This window comes from Orcinus orca, chromosome 21 (assembly GCF_937001465.1).
Source record: "Orcinus orca chromosome 21, mOrcOrc1.1, whole genome shotgun sequence".
NCBI classification, from domain to species: domain Eukaryota; kingdom Metazoa; phylum Chordata; class Mammalia; order Artiodactyla; family Delphinidae; genus Orcinus; species Orcinus orca.
The window spans coordinates 24778402-24797187 of NC_064579.1; the positions used below are offsets into that span (position 1 = coordinate 24778402).

The 18786-nt window shown below is 52.7% G+C and overlaps 1 protein-coding gene across 4 annotated transcripts in view; it reads left to right on the forward strand.

Moving 5' to 3' along the window:
* The window catches only part of ARHGEF10 (Rho guanine nucleotide exchange factor 10), an 86674-nt gene that overhangs the window by 54834 nt on the left and 13054 nt on the right, over positions 1-18786 (forward strand). For all 4 annotated transcript variants that reach the window (XM_049704255.1, XM_033409224.2, XM_033409227.2 and 1 more), the window contains 8 exons: positions 5364-5479; positions 5864-5991; positions 6165-6265; positions 7617-7738; positions 8486-8572; positions 10390-10595; positions 11195-11352; positions 13475-13617. In XM_049704255.1, the coding sequence (XP_049560212.1) occupies positions 5364-5479; positions 5864-5991; positions 6165-6265; positions 7617-7738; positions 8486-8572; positions 10390-10595; positions 11195-11352; positions 13475-13617 (1061 nt within the window). The remainder of the gene's footprint in view (positions 1-5363; positions 5480-5863; positions 5992-6164; positions 6266-7616; positions 7739-8485; positions 8573-10389; positions 10596-11194; positions 11353-13474; positions 13618-18786) is intronic.

The following is an 18786-nucleotide window of genomic DNA, read 5'->3' on the forward strand; positions in this document are numbered from 1 at the left end:
TCAATCCCAGACTCCCTAACTATCCTTCCCCCAGATTCTTTCCCTCTGGTTGACCTAGAGATTTGTCATACTGAGTGAAGTAAGTCAGAGAAAGACAAATATCATATGATATCACTTATATGCGGAACCCAGAAAAAAATGACACAGATGAACACAATTCACCAGCGTTAAGTGCAGGGTGTTACCAGTCGAGGTGCCAAGTGGACAGACAGTGCGGGGGGCGGGCGGGGGACAGGATGCTCTGGGTACCGAGTCTGGAGATCAGGGGCGATGCTGGCAGAGATGCAGTCAGCGCCGTGGGCGCAGATGTTTGCCTGGGATCCTGGTTTAGTGCGTGCCTCTGTAGTTTCCTCATCCTTAAAGTGGGTTTAATTTTTAGCTCTGAGCTGTGAAAGGGGAGTGTGGAGTAGATGGTTTTCAAAATGCCTTCTAGATTAAAAAAAAAATGGTTTTTAACAAACTAAAGTTTGCTAATTCTGAATGTGCTGGAAGACGGGACTCAAGGCCCGTCAGCTAAGTTAGAAGTCCTGTTCCCCGTTGATTTTCATGTGACTGTTCTGCTGTTTGAACGACTCTGTTCTGAAGCTCAGTGCTGCAAGATTGGGTCTGTTACTCAGCGGCGGAGACAGCGTGACCCCTGCTGCGTGCCTTTGCTTTGCACCCTCCGTGTCCTTGAGTTGTGACACGTGATGGCCTTAAACGTTTCCCTCTAGTGCAGGGCACTGCAAGCTGGGCTCCCTGGGTTCATTTAAGCTTCCAACCCCCAGAACTGACTTTGCAAAATTCTGTGCTAATAGCGTCTTATTTTCACCCTGCTCCATGCTTTCTCAGGAGGTGGGTTTATGAGAAAATAAATTGCCCTTTTGCCAGAAATAAGGTGACGCTGTAGAGTGTTTTCTTCATTTAGTTCCCACAAGTGGGCCCTAAAGCGCCCCCAGTTTGTAAGGAATTGTACCAGGTGGGCGCCGTGGAGGGTGTGAGGGGCCGTGGCCACAGTGCCGGCTCCGCAGGGGCCTTGCGGGGATGAGCTGCCGGACCCTCAGAGAGTCACGTACACAGGAAGGAGAAACCTTCACCACCCAGCAGCAAACGCTTCCCAAGGAGAGGTTCCTGAGACATTTCAACAGGTGAGAAGCAGCTAGATCTGGTTTAAAGGGAAGCACTTTTTCATGTGCAAATACTGATACAGGCCGTCTTGTAAAAATCGCGCCCATCGCTCTCCACTTCGTTACTTAATCCTTAAAATGGGCAGTAAAAGCCAGACGCGTAGCTGGGCCTCTTTGTCGCACAGTGAGACACACTGTAGGGGCACAGGACCGGCCTGGGCTCTGGGGCGCTGAGCGGCTGGACCAGCGTCCAGCTGTGGAGCTTTCCTGTCGTGGGGCAGGGACGCAGGCCAGGGAGAGCCGTGGTGGACATGGCGCTGACGTGCGTGTCGGCGGTGGTCTGCCCTGTGCCCCCCGCCCCTGCCGGCAGCCTGCGGGGGAACAGATGGCAGTTCCAGGGAGCCAGGCGCCGCCCCTGTTTGGAAATGGGGCCCTTGTTTGCCATCAGGAACTTTGCAGAGAGAATGGAAGGCCAGCCTGACAGTGTCACTTCCCATCCTGAAGCATTTACGGCGTGTCCCCTGTAGGCTGAAATCTAACACAGGTGCCCAGATCCCTGCTATCTGGTTGTGAAGGGGGAAGCCGGGGCAGTGGGTACAGCAGCTCAGGAACGAGGGAGGGGGCTACTGCCATGATTAAAAGTAAGCTGGAGGCTTCCCTGGTGGCGCAGTGGTTGAGAGTCCGCCTGCCGATGCAGGGGACGCAGGTTCGTGCCCCGGTCCGGGAAGATCCCACGTGCCGCGGAGTGGCTGGGCCCGTGAGCCACGGCCGCTGAGCCTGCGTGTCCGGAGCCTGTGCTCCGCAACGGGAGAGGCCACAACAGTGAGAGGCCCGTGTACCGCAAAAAAAAAAAAAAAAAAATGTAAGCTGGAAGAGGGACTTTCCTGGCGGTCCAGTGTTTGAGACTTCGCCTTCCAATGCCGGGGGAGCGGGTTCGATCCCCAGTCCGGGAGCTAAGATCCCACATGCCTCCTCCGCCGAAAAACCAAAACATAAAACAGAAGCAACATTGTAACAAATTCAATAAAGACTTTAAAAGTGGTCCACATCCAAAAAAAAAAAATTCTTAAAAAAAAAAAAAAGCCGGAAGAGCCCTAAGCATCCTTACACTCCAGGGAGCAGCATCTGGGCAAGGGGATGCGGGGGACGGAGCCCCTCTGGGGACACAGGGAGGGTCCACAGTCAAGTGCAGAGGCCGGGGTGGGAGAAGGGCAGATAAAACCGAAGACCGGAGAAGTGAGCCCAGCTGAAGACAAAGTGTGAAGAATAAACAAGAAGCAGGTGCTCAGGGGCAGGGAGGAGGTGCTCTTCATGATACAAACAGAAGTGAAACCTGCATGAGGTTGGCTGTAAGAGTGAGGCCAGCTCTGAGTGAGGCCAACCTGCATGAGGTTGGCTGCACGTGAGGCCAGCTCTGAGGCAGACGGAGGGGCCCTGGACCCAGGGTCCAGGGCCGGAGCTGATGCTCGCTCTGCAGGGCGTCAAGCTTTCTTTCAGCTGCAGATGCGACTTTGGGTCGACTCCATTCTGGAAGGAAAAGGAGGGAAAGTTCCCTGTTAGACCCGGGCTCCTTTGTAGGCACCAGCCTCGCCATCAGAGGAAGCAGAGAAGTGTGTTCCCCACGCGGAAGCAGCTGCCCGAGAGGGACAGGGTGCTTGGCGGGGGCTGGCCTGCCGGGCAGAGGCCACCGCGCAGTCCAGGCGGGAGGGTGGGAGAGAGGCTCCCACAGAAGTGTGCATATCCGGTCGCCAGACTGTGCCCTGAAATGTGTAATTTTTAACAGTCCGTTCTTCCTCGGTAAAAAAAAAGTCCTTGATTTGTAAGATATCAAACTTTTCTGAATGAAAGGAAAGTTCTGGAAAGGAGAGCTTGTCCCGAGGCCTGCTGACTGCTGGGTGGGGCAGGTCTGCCTCTCTCGTTCAGTGGGGTGTTTACTCAGCCCCCGCCCTGTATCCCTCTCGCCACCCCAGAACCACCCACTGTCTCTGGGTTGGATTCCGTTTGCAGTGTCTCCGTACCCCGTTTACTCCTCCTTGCCACGCCTCCTGCCTGGAGACCCCCGGGCCCGGACTCTCCCACCCTCCCGGTGGCTGGTGTGACGCAGGGGCCTCGGCCTCAGAGCTGCAGCCGGTCCACACCCGCCGGGGCCTGAGTCCGCACCACGGGGAGTCTCTGGGCAGTGTTGCTGTTTCCTTGGCCACATGGACTCCACTTAGCTTTCAAACCCTGAATTTTCCAGCCAAACTGCAGAGGTTTCCATGGAGACGGGCGCAGTGAGAAGCCGTCTGCTCCCAGAAACCCAGGGTGCTGGGTATTGTGACCAGATGGTAGGAAGTCCACCCAACAAAAATCTTGATTTGCAGATCTGTTGTTTATATGAATGTAGCCAGAAAAAGAGATTCTTTCCTAAACTGAAAGTAACGTTTGGGAAAAGGACGACGGCTCTTTGTTCTGTCTTGTGTGACTTGAGTGGATGCTGTGGTGTTTCGTGCGTGTCCTCTGGGTGCATTAGCGTCTTACTCGCTGTCTGTGTGTTTGTGTCCCCAGCGTGCCCTTCCGTAAAGCATCTCTGACGCTCACCACACGTGTGAACTTTGAGATGTTTTCACGTCGGGTAAAGGCAGAGAAACTCTTTCTGCCCAATAAGGAAGATTCTCTAACCCGCCAGGAAAAGTCCTCTTCTCCCTCTGGGGATGGGGTGACTCAGGCAGCGTTGGTTTTATCCTTGATGAGATAGGATGGGGCTGGTGGGGCCTCGTGAACGCAGCTTTAAGGAGGAACCAGGCCCAGTCCTGTGACCTCCCGTTTCCTGTCCTTCCCCGTCTCCAGAGCCTGTCCCTGGCGCCCGCCGACCTCTCTGCTCCAACACATGACTCTAGACCACCCTGGACGCTGGGCCTCGTCCTCCCCGGCTCCCACCCCGCCCTCCCTCTGCTTGGACAGGCTGGGCCTGTCGGGTCCCAGCTGCCGGGTGGTGGACAGCATCAGTCCAGTGTGTCGGGTTGGCAGGAGGCTCCTGGTGACCCAGGAGTCCAAGTGCGGCTGCCCTGGGGCTGCCCGAGCCCTTCTTGTTTTCACACCGAGGGCCATCCGCCCACCTCCAGGGCGTCCCTGTGCGTTCAGAAGGTGCACAGGGGAATCTGCCCTTTCCTTCCTTCCTTCCTTTTCTTTCTTGTTCTGCCGTCTCTGTCTGAACCTTGCACTTTACCTACTCTCTGATAAAGAGTAAAGAGGCTTTACAGGTACCTATTCATTTATGATGCTCTTGGTTACAGACACAGAAGGCAGAGTTCTAAATCAGCTCCAAATCTCTGCACTGTCCCCCCTGGGATGGCTGCTCACACAGGGCTTCCAGATGACTCCACCGGTCAGGCAAGTGTTACACTGAGGTGCGTAGAAAGTCACCATCCTCACCATCCACCCACTTCACTCCCGAAACCCTCCAGTAGCTTCAGAACTCTTTGTGTGCTAACCGTTTGCTTAATGTCCCCCCAGACTTAGATCATTTGGCTAAGCGATCAGCCCCGAGTCAGCGGTGGGTGTTGTTCTCGCGGGCGCTGGGAGCCTGTGCACCCACCCAGCTCATTGCAGCCCTCCTCTCCATCCTTTTAGAAAAGCGTTTAGAGAAGGCTCACTGGGGCGCTCAGGTTGGCGTTGGGAAGAACGCGGTTGTTGAAACTTTGGTTGCGATTAAAGGTCATTTCTAGAGACCAGGGACCTTTTACTAATAGTGATTACATCAATGGTGCTTTAAAAATAAAAATTGTGACACATCCGATGGACTAATTCACCAGCGTCCTTCAAAAATGTCAAGGTCGTGAGAGAGAGATGGCCTGAGGCACTGACCTAGCAGACTGGAGGAGACTTATGGAGGTGTGACAGCTTCATGCGTCGTGGGACCCGCCTTCGCGTCCCTGGGAAACTGGCCTCCGTGGGGAAGCCAGTGAGGTCTGAGTAGAGCCCGCGCTGGCTGGAGTTGCTGCAGCAATGGGAATTCCTGCTTTGCACGATGCTTCTGTGGTTCTGCAAGGTTAACATCCAAGACCTGGTGCAGGGAACTCTGTGCTGTTGCAGCTTTTCTGTAAAGTCTAAAATTACATCAAAATGAAAGGTCGGAAAGGGAAAAGCATCTACTTACTTGAAAACGTTCACTTTTAGAAAAATCTGGATGAACGAGACTCCCTTCTTGTGTCTCCTTCCTCAAGCCCCGGCGTGAACACGCCTGAGATTTGTGCTTTTTGTTGTCTTGTTTTGCAGACAGAGTTTACATGGGGCCGGGGCAGCTGTATCAAGATTTACAAAACTTGCTGCATGACTTAAATGTCATCGGTCAAATCACTCAACTGGTTGGAAACCTCAAAGGAAACTATCAGGTGACAGTCAAAGCCACGTGGCTTCAAATTCTCTTTTAATTTCTAAGTCGTTGTCAGCACGTGACCCCACCCTCCCGGTTCTGTCAAAAGCAAGAACTGATGTTACTTTAAGAATCCATCTGATTGTGTATTTTCTCCTATTTCGGAGAAGGTGAAGCGCTTTTGGTGTAACTTTTGTTCATCCGGAGGCTGACTCGAGCGTCAGTTCTCTTAGGAATGTCCCAGCACCACGTGACCCGCCTCCCAAAGGTGCTTTCTTCCTGATCCGATGAGTGTTACTGGTCTCCCTGGGTTTTTCATGTCTCGGCATCCCTTTTTTTCTCTCCCTCGGGATGGTCCCGTCTTATTAACACCTTTACGTGTGCTTGTGCGTCTCCTTCCTAGAATTTGAACCAGTTGGTAGCCCACGACTGGACCTCGGGTTTACAGAGGCTAATTCTGAAGAAGGAAGAGGAGATCAGAGCGGCCGACTGCTGTCGGATCCAGTTACAGCTCCCGGGGAAACAGGACAAGTCAGTAAACGTCGGAAGGGAGCCTCCGGGCCAGCACCGAGAACGGGGCCCTTTGTCATGACGTGCATGTCTTCGCGGTTTGGGGATTGTATCGGAGGGGCAGGCCCCGTGATTGGGTTTCACAGGACGGAGCCCACTGCGTGGAGTGCAGTGTCTTTTCTTCTCCCCGGCAGGTGCGGCCGGCCGACTTTCTTCACTGCCGTGTTCAATACCTTCACCGCCGCCATCAAGGAGTCCTGGATCAACAACCTGCAGATGGCCAAGCTCGCCCTCGGTAAGAGCCGGCTGATCTCCGCTAAATGAGGCATGTTCGAACCAGGCACAATGCCCGTTCCTCTTCTGTGATGAAATGCATGCCCGAGAGGACGAGGTCACGGCTGAGAAGTAAACTTTACAACAGGTTCATCCATTCACCTGAAAGAATGTTTCCACGTGGGAAAAATCAACCCCAGTGCAGCGAGTTTTAAGACGTTTGTGTTATAAGTTAAGGGTTGTAGGAAAAACCCTCACTTTTATTATAACAAAACATTAATATGAGTTGAGATGGTTCAACACAAGTGAAAGTCCTCTGAGTCTGTGGCCTGTGAGGCAGGACCCAGTCCCGGGTCTGGCCCACAGGATGAGAAAGTGATGTCTCATCTCAGCCTGTTTCCTCACCCCTCACCTGTGAAATAAAACACAGGAGTGGACCGAATTGTCCCTGAAGACCCTCTAAGCACGAAAAATAAGTCCTGTGGTTCTATCAGAGATGGGAGTGACTCTGGTTATTTTCTTGTCCCTACGTCCCTTTAGCCTTGCCTTCTTTTGATCTGTGTAGCAAACATTTAGATAGATGGGTGGGTGGGATAAGATACCTGGATGTTATTTACACACACACAGGTCTGTTACTCAGGACACGGGGATGTCCTGCGTCCATGTGTGTGTAAAACTCTCATTCAGGTGCAAAACAATCCGAAATGTTAACCGAAAATAAAATACGGAAGAGAAATAGGCCTTGTGATCTGAGGCTGGTGGCAGGAAGGCCATCCGGGATGTGATCCTCGGAACAGGGCTCCCTCCCTCCCCGAATGACTCAGTGGTTTATCAGGCCAGCTTCGGGGTGACCCCGTGAACAAGGACACGGATAGGCTCTGAGGATAAGCTCCCGTTTGTCTTCAGATGCGTCACGTTTTCAAAGCTGAGATGGATGACTTGCTTTATAGTAAAACATTTCTTGATTTCGTCGTACTTTTTTGTCCCATGGTTTTGTGCCATGTTAGAAAACTTCTCACTCTGTCCCTGGTGTTTGAATCTGAACATCTCAGCTAGTTTGAAAAAGGGACAGAAGAACACAGACCAGACCCAGGTGGTTTGCGCTTTGATGGTTCGCAGCGCCCCCGCCCCCAGCCGATGGCTGGTCCACAAGGCGGGAACGGGGCGGTGGGCGTCCATTAGACTCAGGGCAGAGCGCTTACCTCATAAAGCCGCAAGTCTGCAGCCTCCCCCGTGAGAAGAGGCTGTGCTGTTTTCCAGAAGGAAAACCCTCAGTTCTCCAGTCTTACCCAAAGTAGGGGCCAGACTCTCCCCCTGCCCCCGGGCCTGTGCTTGTTGCCCACCTCTGTTCCCTTCCCCCGGCGCGGGCACAGAGGAAGAGAACCACCTGGGCTGGTTCTACGTGGAGGACGACGGGAATCAGATCAAGAAGGAGAGGCACCCCCTCCTCGTGGGACACATGCCCGTGACGGTGGCCAAGCAGCAGGAGTTCAAGGTGACGGGCGGCGGGCGGTTACCAGGAAGGGGCGCCGGGGCAGCCTTGGGCGTGGCCCCTCCGGGGCCCGTTTGTGTAGAAGTCATTTAGGAGGGTGGTGGTCTGAAGCCAGAGGCTGCTTACCCGGAGCCGGTGCTGGGCCTTCCTCCGAGGCCCCGCGCTCAGGCCCCGCGGCTCAGGTCCGGCAGCTCCGTGCCCGTCGCTGGGCGGCCCGGCTTCCACGTGGTCATAATTGGAGACCTTCCGGTGGCCCGAGGCATGGTGCCCGCTCTTGGCTGAAGCAGACCCCGTCTGCGGGTGGCGTTTTGTCAGTGTCCCTGTGCAGTGGACTCAAGCACTGCGGCCGGTGTCCACACAGACTGCAGAGACGTGTGGGTGTGTCTTTCTCTAAGAAACGCATTTTCCTTTCTCACTTTGGTCTCTGGCCGACATTCAGTCCTAGAACCTGGGCTTCCCTGGAGCTCCCTCAGCTGATGGGGACCATTCCCACTGGCAGAACCTGCTCCCCGGGAGAGGCGAGGGCCCTGTCAGTGTGGCCTCAACCCAGAGCTGCAGCTGCCCGGGGCACACTTAGGTGTTGCTTCTAAAAAGCAAATTTCTGAGACTCGTACATCGATCTTTCCCTCTCTTAGCCTTTGGAGTTGCCGTGGTTTATGTCAGAACGCTGTCATCCCTGTGAGACGTGCCCTCTGGCCTCCTCTGAGTCCCGTTTGAAATTCGGGCCTTTGATTTTTTTCTCCCCTTTAGATCGAATGTGCCGTTTATAATCCTGAGCCTTACCTAAATAATGAGAATCAGCCAGACTCGTTTTCCACGGCTCATGGTTTCCTATGGGTAAGATGCTTTTGTTTGTTTTTTGTTTGTTTGTTTTTGCGGTATACGGGCCTCTCACTGCTGTGGCCCCTCCCGCTGCGGAGCACAGGCTCCGGACGCACAGGCTCAGCGGCCATGACTCACGGGCCCAGCTGCTCCGCGGCATGTGGGATCTTCCCAGACCGGGGCACGAACCCGTGTCCCCTGCATCGGCAGGCGGACTCCCAACCACTGCGCCACCAGGGAAGCCCCTTTTTGTTTGTTTTTAATGCAAGTTCATGAAGAATCCATGTCCACAGCTAATGAGATGAGAAATGGCAGATTTGAGTGGTCCGATAGCTCGTTGTGGCTGGTGTGTCCCAAATTGTGTCTATAAACATGGGGGACACAAACAGGAAAGGGGACTGATCACTTTTGGAAAAGGTGTTGAGTTCTAAGGCATTAAAACATTTCTCTCTTTTCTTTTTCCTGTAAAACTTAACCAGATTAAATTCAATCCAAAGTCCATGAACTACTAGAAGCATTGGAATATTTTTTCAATTTGGACGGTTAAATGGCATGGAGTTTTTTTTCTTCCAAGACCATGCTGGCTGTTCACGCTGGGAACTTAGCAGTTAAAATTAGTTTCTTCCAAATGAAGCGCTGCCTTTGAACGGTCCTGCGTTTGCAGTAGACGTTGCTGGCTCGTGCAAACCAGAGGAATTGCTCCTGTGGTGCGTTTTCAGGTCTCCTGGTGCCCCCCTTGTGGGGAGCCGCCAGACCTCCTCCACGATGGGCCCTCTGTCCTTTTGCAGCCCCACCTGGCTCTCTCCCGGGTGTCCTGACCCCATGTAACTCCCCACACACCCCGCCCCGTCTCACAGCCAGAGCGCTGGCCTGCTTGGAGTCCCTGGTTGAGTTTTGGAAAGAAAACAGCCTGATGAGCTGATAGCTCTCTGCACTCAGCCCAGAACGAAGGGATGGGCTGAATTCCCTCAGGGCTTTTGAATTTTAGAGGAGGTTTTTTCCATTTCAGGACCTGCACCTGGTCAGACCCCCGCTTCCTGTAGGCCCGAGCGGGCCTGGCAGTTCGACATTGTCCCAGGAAAGGCAGGATGGTTATTGATCAGAAGGGGAAAATCCGTTAGAATAAGGAGAGGGTCACGACATCCTCAATGTTGATGGAAAAGAAGAGGCATTTGTGAAGAACGCACACTGCCCGGAACCAGGCGAGCGTTCTCGTGTAGAGCCAGGCATGCTCTTCCCTGGTAACAGGATCCGGCTCCTTCCCACTGAAAAGACAATCCAATTTAGGTTTAAGTTGGGAAACAAACCTTGCTGAGTGTTCCTAAGTGATCCAGCAAACAGGGTGCTCATAAATATCATGGCAGCAGTAGTACAAGTTCTAGAAAAACAGCAACACTCCCTGATGTGTTAAATGCTGGGGACCCACTTTGAGATCCAGTCTCACCCCTTTTTGTCTCTTTTTAAGTCCTTGTTTCTTCAGGCAAGGCCTGGTTTAAAATTGACACCAGCCTGCTTTTTCAGACTTTGAACTGCGCACGGATAGACCTTTACCATCCTGTGGTGCTAGGTGTGTGGTTTTTAAATGATATAAATGTGACTTTTACAAAAACAAAGCTGTGTTCTTGTTATAAAAATTAAAAGAAAAAGATGACCTAATAAACATGTTGCAGAGGGAGCGGGGCTCTGTGAGCAGACTGTGTAAAGGTTATTTGGTCCTCATCGGCCAGCTGGTTCCCACGTGGGAGCCGGATCTTGCCGTGGCTGTGGGGTATCAGCCGTGCACGTGCTGTGGAGCCCCTTGCAGCCCACTTCTTCCCTCCCGAACCCCCCAGATCGGAAGCTGCACCAGTCAGATGGGTCAGATAGCCATCGTCTCCTTTCAAAACTCCAGCCCCAAGGTCATCGAGTGCTTCAACGTGGAGTCCCGCGTCCTGTGCATGGTGTATGTGCCCGCAGAGGACAGGCCCCGGGAGCCCGAGAGCACGGGGGGCCGAGTGCTGGGCATCCCCACCGTCTGCCTGGGGACGGAGGAGGGGAGGTGAGCGTCGCACATGGGCCCCTCGGCTTTGCCAGCCGCGAGGCGGCGGAGTCCGCCGGCCCCTCCCTGACCCCCCTCTGTTGGGACGCGGGTGGAGACTGTTGGGTCCAGGACTTTGAAGGAGCCAGTGACTGAGGAAGTCACCCTAGGAAACCCAGGGGGGCAGCAGCTCCTTGCGGGGAAAGTTCTCGTTCTTCCTGCCCTTTGCTGTGGACACGCTTCATTCTTGTTCATGCTTTAAAGTGCACGTCACTCTTACACTTTGCAATGAGACAGAGCCTTGTTCTGTGTTATTCTCACACGGAACACGGTCAGAGTATAAAGGAGAGTTACGATGATTTTCCTGATGTGAAGTTCCTAGATCTACAGGAAGAACTAAGGTGTTTGTTTGTTTGTTTAATAACGCAGAACTTCTCTTTTAAAAGAAAAAAGAGGGAGATCAAAGTGGTAGCAGTCTTTACAACACGGCCAAGTGGGACGTTTCTGGAAGGAGTAGCAGGATGCGGGGGAAGGACAGGAAGGTCGAACGTGGTTCTGCTCGGTGGGCTTGCACTTCCCGTGAGCAAACGTACCCATGAGCTGACCTTTCTCTTTTCCAGCATTTCCATTTATAAAAGCAGCCAAGGCTCCAAGAAGGTGCGGCTCCAGCACTTCTTCACTCCCGAGAAATCCACGGTCATGAGCCTGGCCTGCACGCCCCAGAGCCTGTACGCCGGCCTGGTCAACGGGGCCGTGGCCATCTACGCCAGGGCGGACGGTGAGCGGGACACAGGCGCGTCTGCAGGGCGGCAGGGGCCACGGCCGCGCCTGGGGTGGGCCGAGGGAGTGTCACTCTGCACCGGGCCTCGCAGAATGCGAGGCTCATCGGCGTTTTTCACCCCTCGTCCTGAGGCACCTGTGACTCGCTCGGTCCTTAAAGGAGTGTGTGAGATAGACAGCCACCCGCCATCGTTGCACAGTCAGTCCTCCTGCTGGCTTCTCCGTGTTCCTCAAAGGGATGCGTTCAGTGCAGGCCTTTATCCTGCCCTTGCTCAAGGCCCTCGGGGCTTCTCTTTGGGGTGGAGTGAGGTGCATGCCCCTTTGGTGTGGTGTGGCTGTCACCAGGCTGGGGGCCCGGTGTCACCGTCACCACAGGGAGAATCTGATTGTCAGCCTGGTTCGGGAGACCCTGGGCTGATCCCCTGTGGCCACAGGTTCGAGCAGTCCTACTTCTCACACCCTGAGGGGTTGGACCATAAACAGACCATAAAACTAGGGCTTAGGCCAGCTTGGGGGGCGACTGGGGGGCTCAGGAGCCCTGGGAGGAGCGCCTGCAGGCATTGGGGTCCAGGCTCTTTGGAGGACGGCAGTCAGGCGAGCCCTGGAGGATGAGCGTCCATCCCAGGAGTCCTGAGGCTGGAGCCACTGCAGGTCCCTGGGCCGCGAGGGGCTGGAAGGGCAGGAGCCGTTCCTTCTAAAGGCGGATTCCGGGGGTGGGGGTGGGTGTCAGGATCAGGGGCACCTCGGGCATGATTACTCTGCCCAGGACGCGTTGTTTCTCTCCTGCTGGATGGGATTTGTGTTTAAATACACATTTATTTAGAACCATGTGAGTGTTTATCGTGGGATTCTCTGTTTCTCTTTTCTGCGACCTTTATCTGGCTTTGGTAGCACGGCTTTGCTCATTCAAGTTGTTTTTTCCACTGATCCGGTAGAGATTAAATTTCATGGGAATTATTAACAAGTTGAAATTTTGAAATTACTATAATATGTCTGGTCTAGCAGGCCTCCCAACTTGATTTGGAGTGTCTGTGTCCATTTCTTCCAGTGTTATGAATTTATTTAGGCTTTATTTTGATTTATTTAATTGGGGAGGGGGGTATTTGAACCTTTTTTCCCAGCTTTATTGAGCTGTAACTGACATATAACATTGTGTAGGTTTAAGGTGTACAGTGTCTTGATTTGAGGCATATCGCAAAATGATCACCGCCGTCTGCCACCTCACACCTCCATCACGTCACATACTTACCGTTGCTTTTCTGTGGTGAGAACATTTAAGATCTAGTCTCTTAACAACTTTTAAGTGTACCATACAGTGTTGTTAACTGTAATCGTAATGCTGTGCACTAGATCCTCAGAGCTTATTCATCTTATGACTGAAGTTTGAACCCTTTGCCAACATCTCCCATTTTCCCACCCACAGCCCCTGTCAACCACCCTTCTACTCTCTGTTTCTATGAGTTTGGCTTTCTTAGATCCCACATAAAAGTGAGATCATACGGTATTTGTCTTTCTCTGTCTGACTCATTTCAGTTAGCATAATGCCCTCGAGTTCCATCGTGTTGTCACGAATGGCGAGATTTCATTCTTTTTTATGGCTGAGTAATATTCCATCGTATGTAGGTACCACATCTTCTTTATCTGTTCATCTGTTAATAGACACTTAGGTTGCTTCCAGGTCTTGGCTGCTGTAAATAGTACTGCATTGAACATTGGGGTGCAAGTGTCATTTCAAATTAGTGTTTTCGTTTTGTTCGGTTATATACCAAGGACTAGAATTGCTGGATCGTATGGCAGTTCTATTTTTAGTTTTTTGAGGAACCTCTATACTGTTTTCCACAGTGGCTACACCAATTTATTACATTCCCACCGAGAGTGCACAAGGGTTGTCACTTCTTCACATCCTCACCAGTACTTGTATTTTATTGTATTTTTGATGATGGCTGTTCTGATAGGTGCGAGGTGACATCTCATTGTGGTTTTGATTTGCATTTCCCTGATGATGAGTGATGTTGAGCACCTTTTCATGTACCTGTTGCCCATCTGTATTTCTTCTTTGGAGAAATGTCTGTTTGAGAAACTGAATTTGAATGAAATTGAAAGAAATATCTTCTTTTAAGATGGATCCTGGAATTCCGAACCTCAAACAGTGATAAAATTAGGCGTCCTCCCAGTTCGAAGTCTGCTAATGATGGAAGACACACTGTGGGCGGCGTCTGGAGGTCAAGTGTCTGTAATCAGCGTGGAGACTCACGCCGTGGAGGTAAGTCATTTTAAGTGGCTACACAGTGCGGGAAGATGCACTTCAGAACCAGTGCGACTAACTTCCCAGGCTGATGTCGAGGATCGCCCCTCGCGGGTAGAAAGGTCAGGCAGTGTCCTGCCTGCGGCTCTGTGCGGAAAGAAAATCCCTCCTAGTGTGGCTTAGAAGGAAGGATTAACTCGAAAGTCCCACAGCCCTTGTCTAGCCACATCCGTGGACTGATTGTCTGTTATTTACCTTTAACACAGACGTTACTTTAAAAGGTGTATTCGGTATGAACATACTAGTAAGTGTTCAAGGACATGTGGAAAATTAGTGTTTGATTGAAGAGGCGTTTCAAGTCAGTGTGATAAATGGATTATTCAGTAGAGATCATAGTCATTGGGAGAAACCAGACTGCGTCTCAGGCCCCAGCTCTCCACCGTTGGCGGCATTCTGGAGCGAGGGATGTTAGAATTACAAACAAAGCCACAGACTGACAAGGTACAAACAGTAGGATGGTTCCGTTACTTGGCAGTGGGGGGAACTTTCCAGATACGTCGTATACCTAGAAGTTGCCACGGTAAAGAATATGATAAATTTGGTAAAGTTTTAGAACCTTTTTTTTTTTTTAACATCTACTGTGTGTTGTTTGTATCAAAACTCTCGTAAATGAAAACTGATAAAATATTTGCTGCACCTGCCACCAAGTGTTAGTGTTCTTATAGAAAGAGGATTCTTGCTAAGTTAAAGAGAAGAAACCAAGCTAATAGAAAACGTTCAAAGGACATGAACAGGCAGCTCACAGAAGAAGAAATACAAGTAGGCGACGTACTCACAATACACACACACAGATAGTGTACTCACACGTGGGTGTACGTAAACATGTAGCCATACACGTGTGTGTGTGTGTATGTACATATATACACATGGAGAAGATGAATTTCACTTCTCATTGGACCTCTTGAATGTTTTAGTGACGTTACTAAAACATGCGATACACGTGTAATGTGTTTAGCCATGTTACTCCTTTTATTGTTAAAGATGAGACAGACCTGCTTATTTCCTACCTGTTCATCACCGTCTGTCTCTTCGCTCTGCTCTGCCCTAAGGAAACTCCTATAACACGGGTGCTTTTGCAGCCAGTGAACTACCTCACAGGTGAAAATCTCACGACCCTCACAAGGAAGGTAGTGGGAAGGGAAGTGTGTTCAGGTGAGGGTTGCGGGGGGTGGGCCCATCTCTCTGTGGATCCGGGGCCTCTTCAGATGCTGCCCCGAATCCCTGTGGGCGGCTTGGGGAGCAGGTCCACGCCCAGGAGCCGAGGAGCTGCGGCCGGGAGCTCGGTCCTGCATGGACTCTAGGCTGGCACTCTTGCTGTCAGACCGCAAACCGTCCTTCCACCTGTGTTGTTTCCGACGTGAGCTCCCCAGGGGCCCGCAGGACGGAGCCTCCTCAAGTGACGGGGTCAGCTGGTCAGCCGGCCGGCCATAGAGGAGATGGGGCTGGTGTCCAGAATAGGAGGCAGGAGACAAACCTGTGAAATTGCTTTTGCCCGTGTTTTTGTTTTTTTTTTTTCCCCCACCGCACCGCGTGGCTTCTGGGATCTTAGTTCCCTGACCAGGGATTGAACCCAGGGCCTTGGCAGTGAGAGCGCAGTCCTAACCACTGGACTGCCAGGGAAGTCTCTGCCCAGTATTTTTATGGTAACTTCTTGTTTCTACTTCTCTCCACCTGCTCCTTTTTACTTCACATGCCTCAGAGTAATAAGAAGCCCTCAGTGGGGTGTGGAGAGGTCATTAACCACGGCCCCTGTGCAGGGCACTTTATAGACGCTGTAACCACTGCTGGGCTGTATTCCACTGCCTTGTACACCAGCAGTGTCGCACCTTATCGGTGACGTAGTGAGGGTCAGATTCCAGATCCTAACTCAACCCTGCACTGCACGGTGGTCGCAGGTGAGCCGCTCACCTGGGCCTCAGGCTCTGATCCACAAGCTGGCGATCAACCAACTTCCTCATAAAAATGAGAGGTAATATTGCCAGCAAAGAGCACCCCAGTAGTGGTTGCCATTTATTACTAGAATAAATTATTATTAGAGTAAATATACAAGAGCCAGAAATAGCATTCTGTTAGCTGTATTTCAGTTTCTTTTCACAGAGAAGGAATAATAACGTAACAATCTTTCTTTAGAACATCTCTCCAAAACCAATACGTTAATTTTGCCATAAATTCGTACCAAAAGCCGGAATGATGGTTTCTATAGCTGCCGCCAAGGCGATTCCAGACTAACATAACGTTATGACCTTATTATCATTAAAGGGTTATTTCCACATGCTCCAAAGGATGTATATGCTGTAAATCTTGAAGGCTCAGAAGTAACATATTTGGATTTAAATAAGAGCCTCCTTTCTGTGCATTTTTAGTACCAAAATGAGGAAATGTGTTTATAGAGAGAGAAGCAAAATCTACTCTGTTATTAAAAAAACGTAATTTATCCAGTAGTTCCGCCGGGCAGGGAAACCACAGTTGGGGTACCGGTGCAGCTCTGCAGGCTTGAAACCGCAATGCATCTGCAGCCTCTTTGGTTGGGGTGAGGGCAGCTGCTACAGGGAAGCTCCCTGAATGTGCCCTGTCTGTAGGGCCAGCGACATGGGGCCACGAGGCTGCGCTCGCTCTGCGGTGGGCTGAGCAGGGTGTGAGTTCTGATGTCCAGGGGCATGAACGTTCTCGCGGTGGCCTCTGCACGGCAGTGGTTGGCACAGTTGCAGCGGGGACAGCGGGGCTGCAGTGCCAGCTTGGCGTTCTGATGGGGCAGCGCCGAGTACCTCACCCAGAGGTGCCGAGCCAGGCGGGCTGTGCGTGCCCAGTGCGGCAGCAATAAGACTCCCCGCCTTCCCGCCAGGTCAGGGAAAGCAGACGGGGAAGCATAAGTGTTAAATGCACGTAATGAAGCTGCGGTCATTGCACCTGGATCTGGGGTGGGGGGGCGCCTTCTTTCTTCCTTCCCAGCTACGTAGGGCCTTCTTCACGGGGTTTACTTCATGCCCTTTAAGAAAACGTTGAGCTTTAGGAACATGGACGCAGCTCTGAAAGCAACTTGACGTTGAAGAGCGGGCGGTTTGGTGGATACGGCGGGTGCTGACCTCACAGCTTTGTTTCTCGGAGCCCCGATTTCACAGGTAGTTTCGGTTTAATTACTGGAGCTGTTTAAAGTAAGACCTGTCCTTCCTTACTCTCGATTTTCTGCAATGTGCAGTGTTCCTGACTCAGGACAGACAGACAGAAGGACAGGAGAAGAAGAAAAAGCTTTCCTTCCAACCCTACCCTGGACATTGAAGACAAAAATAGAATGAAAGAATGAAATGGATACGATACTAAAGGTGACCTAGTAGCAGAGCGTTTTCTGAGTTGATGCGTTTTTTTCCTGATGAGATAAATTCCCGTCATCGTATGGAAAGACACGAATGCGGGGCACAGAGGCGACAGGCCCAAGCTGGCAGGCAGACCGGTTCTTGAACACCTACTGCCGGTCCCGGCCCTGCTACCCTACCCTGCAGAGACCTTCAGATCTGCATGATTTCAAGGTGGCAGGAGACTCCGACACCCTGTTGCCCAAAGTTCCTGTTTTCACACAGAAGACCAAGCCTCTGAGAAGGTGGGAGACAATGGCCAGCATCCCAGAGGTAAATTATTGTTCACATCACCCATCATCCAGCACAAACGTGTCACGCATTTAAGAAGTACAGTGCTGTACCAAAGCCCAGGAAGAACTCACAGGCCAGGTGCCGTGCCAGAACAGGTGAGGGCAACACCAGCTACCTGGCCCCTGGGGGCAGGTCTGGGGTCAGGACTGGCTACGGCATCTGCAGGGCCCCACGTCCAATGTCAGTTAGCCCGGACTCCGAGATGCCAGCAGCCCGAGCATCACGCCAGGTGCGGAGCCCTCTGAGCCTGAGACCCCGCGAGGGTCACAGGCCCGTAAAGCCGCCCTGTCCGGGGAGAGGAGGACTTCAGCGGGCGGCAAAAACGCATGACATCTCAGAGGAGGAGTGCTGTGTGTCAGGACATGAGAAGGCAGTTCCTGGAGGACCTTTGCCCAGAAACAGGGTGAGTCCGCGCGTGGGGACGTGGAGTTGGCGCAGGTGTGGTCAGAGGGCACCTGGTCCCTCGCACGCAGGAGCGTGCGGTCCCCGCCTCGGTTCCCGGGGTTTCAGCCTCTGTTGCCGTGAGCGCTCATGGGGCCCGTCTGGGCAGCTCTGGCGAGGCCGAGGCCGTGACCGTGAGGGCAGCCGTGCTTGGCTCGGTTCCCGGGGCAGATCGGCGCGTGACGTCCTGAGCCCCGCCACGCTGTGCGCGACGGGGGCCGTGTGGGGATTTAACCAAGGGACAGACGCCAGGAAATCTGTCTTCTCCGAGGACTTTTTTTTGCAAGGAGTTGAAAGGGGGGTGAGATTGGGGACTGAAGACTCACTGAGAAGGTTGTCCCAGAGCTCTGTCGGGAGAATTCCACTCCCCGTGGGTGGAGGACAGAGAGGGAGAATCTGAGGTAGACTTTGCAGAACGAGGCACTTCTGTAAAGAAAAACAGCCAGTTGTGAGACGCCAAAGACCCGTGAGCAGACAGTGGTGGACCCGGGCAGCCGCTGCAGCAGTGGAGGTGGCCACAGGACGGCCGGGAAGCAGCGTGCAGGACGCGTGGGACAAGATGGCCCGCAAGACAGAGGATGGGAGTGGGGCGGCCAAGGCAGTAACCGAACGGAGCCGCCGGACGGCAGGGACGGGGTGGGCCCCGAGCAGCAGCGGCTCTGGGCTGCCTCCTCCCTGGGCTTGCTGAGTTCTTAGAAAGAAACGGGGGTTGAGGACCAGCAGACCGTGACTTTCTCTCTTCTTCCACAAGAAGTTTCAACAGTAACTGTGAAAGAGCCAGCAGCCGGGAGAGCGAGTACCTGTGCTCCTTTACGCTCAGGTAGCGCAAGGACTTCTCAGCATCACGTGACGTTTTTCTTCCCTTTTTAACCTCTCTTTGGAAGCCGCCTTGCTCTGCCAGAGATGGCCTTCCGGGAGCAGGGAGCGCTTTGTCCTGAGCTGACCCGAAGGACCAGCTGGGCTTCTCCTCTTCAGAGACGCAGAGCTGTGAGGCTGAGACTCAGCGCATGTGGGAGGGGTGGGCCGCTTGCCCCGTTCCTCC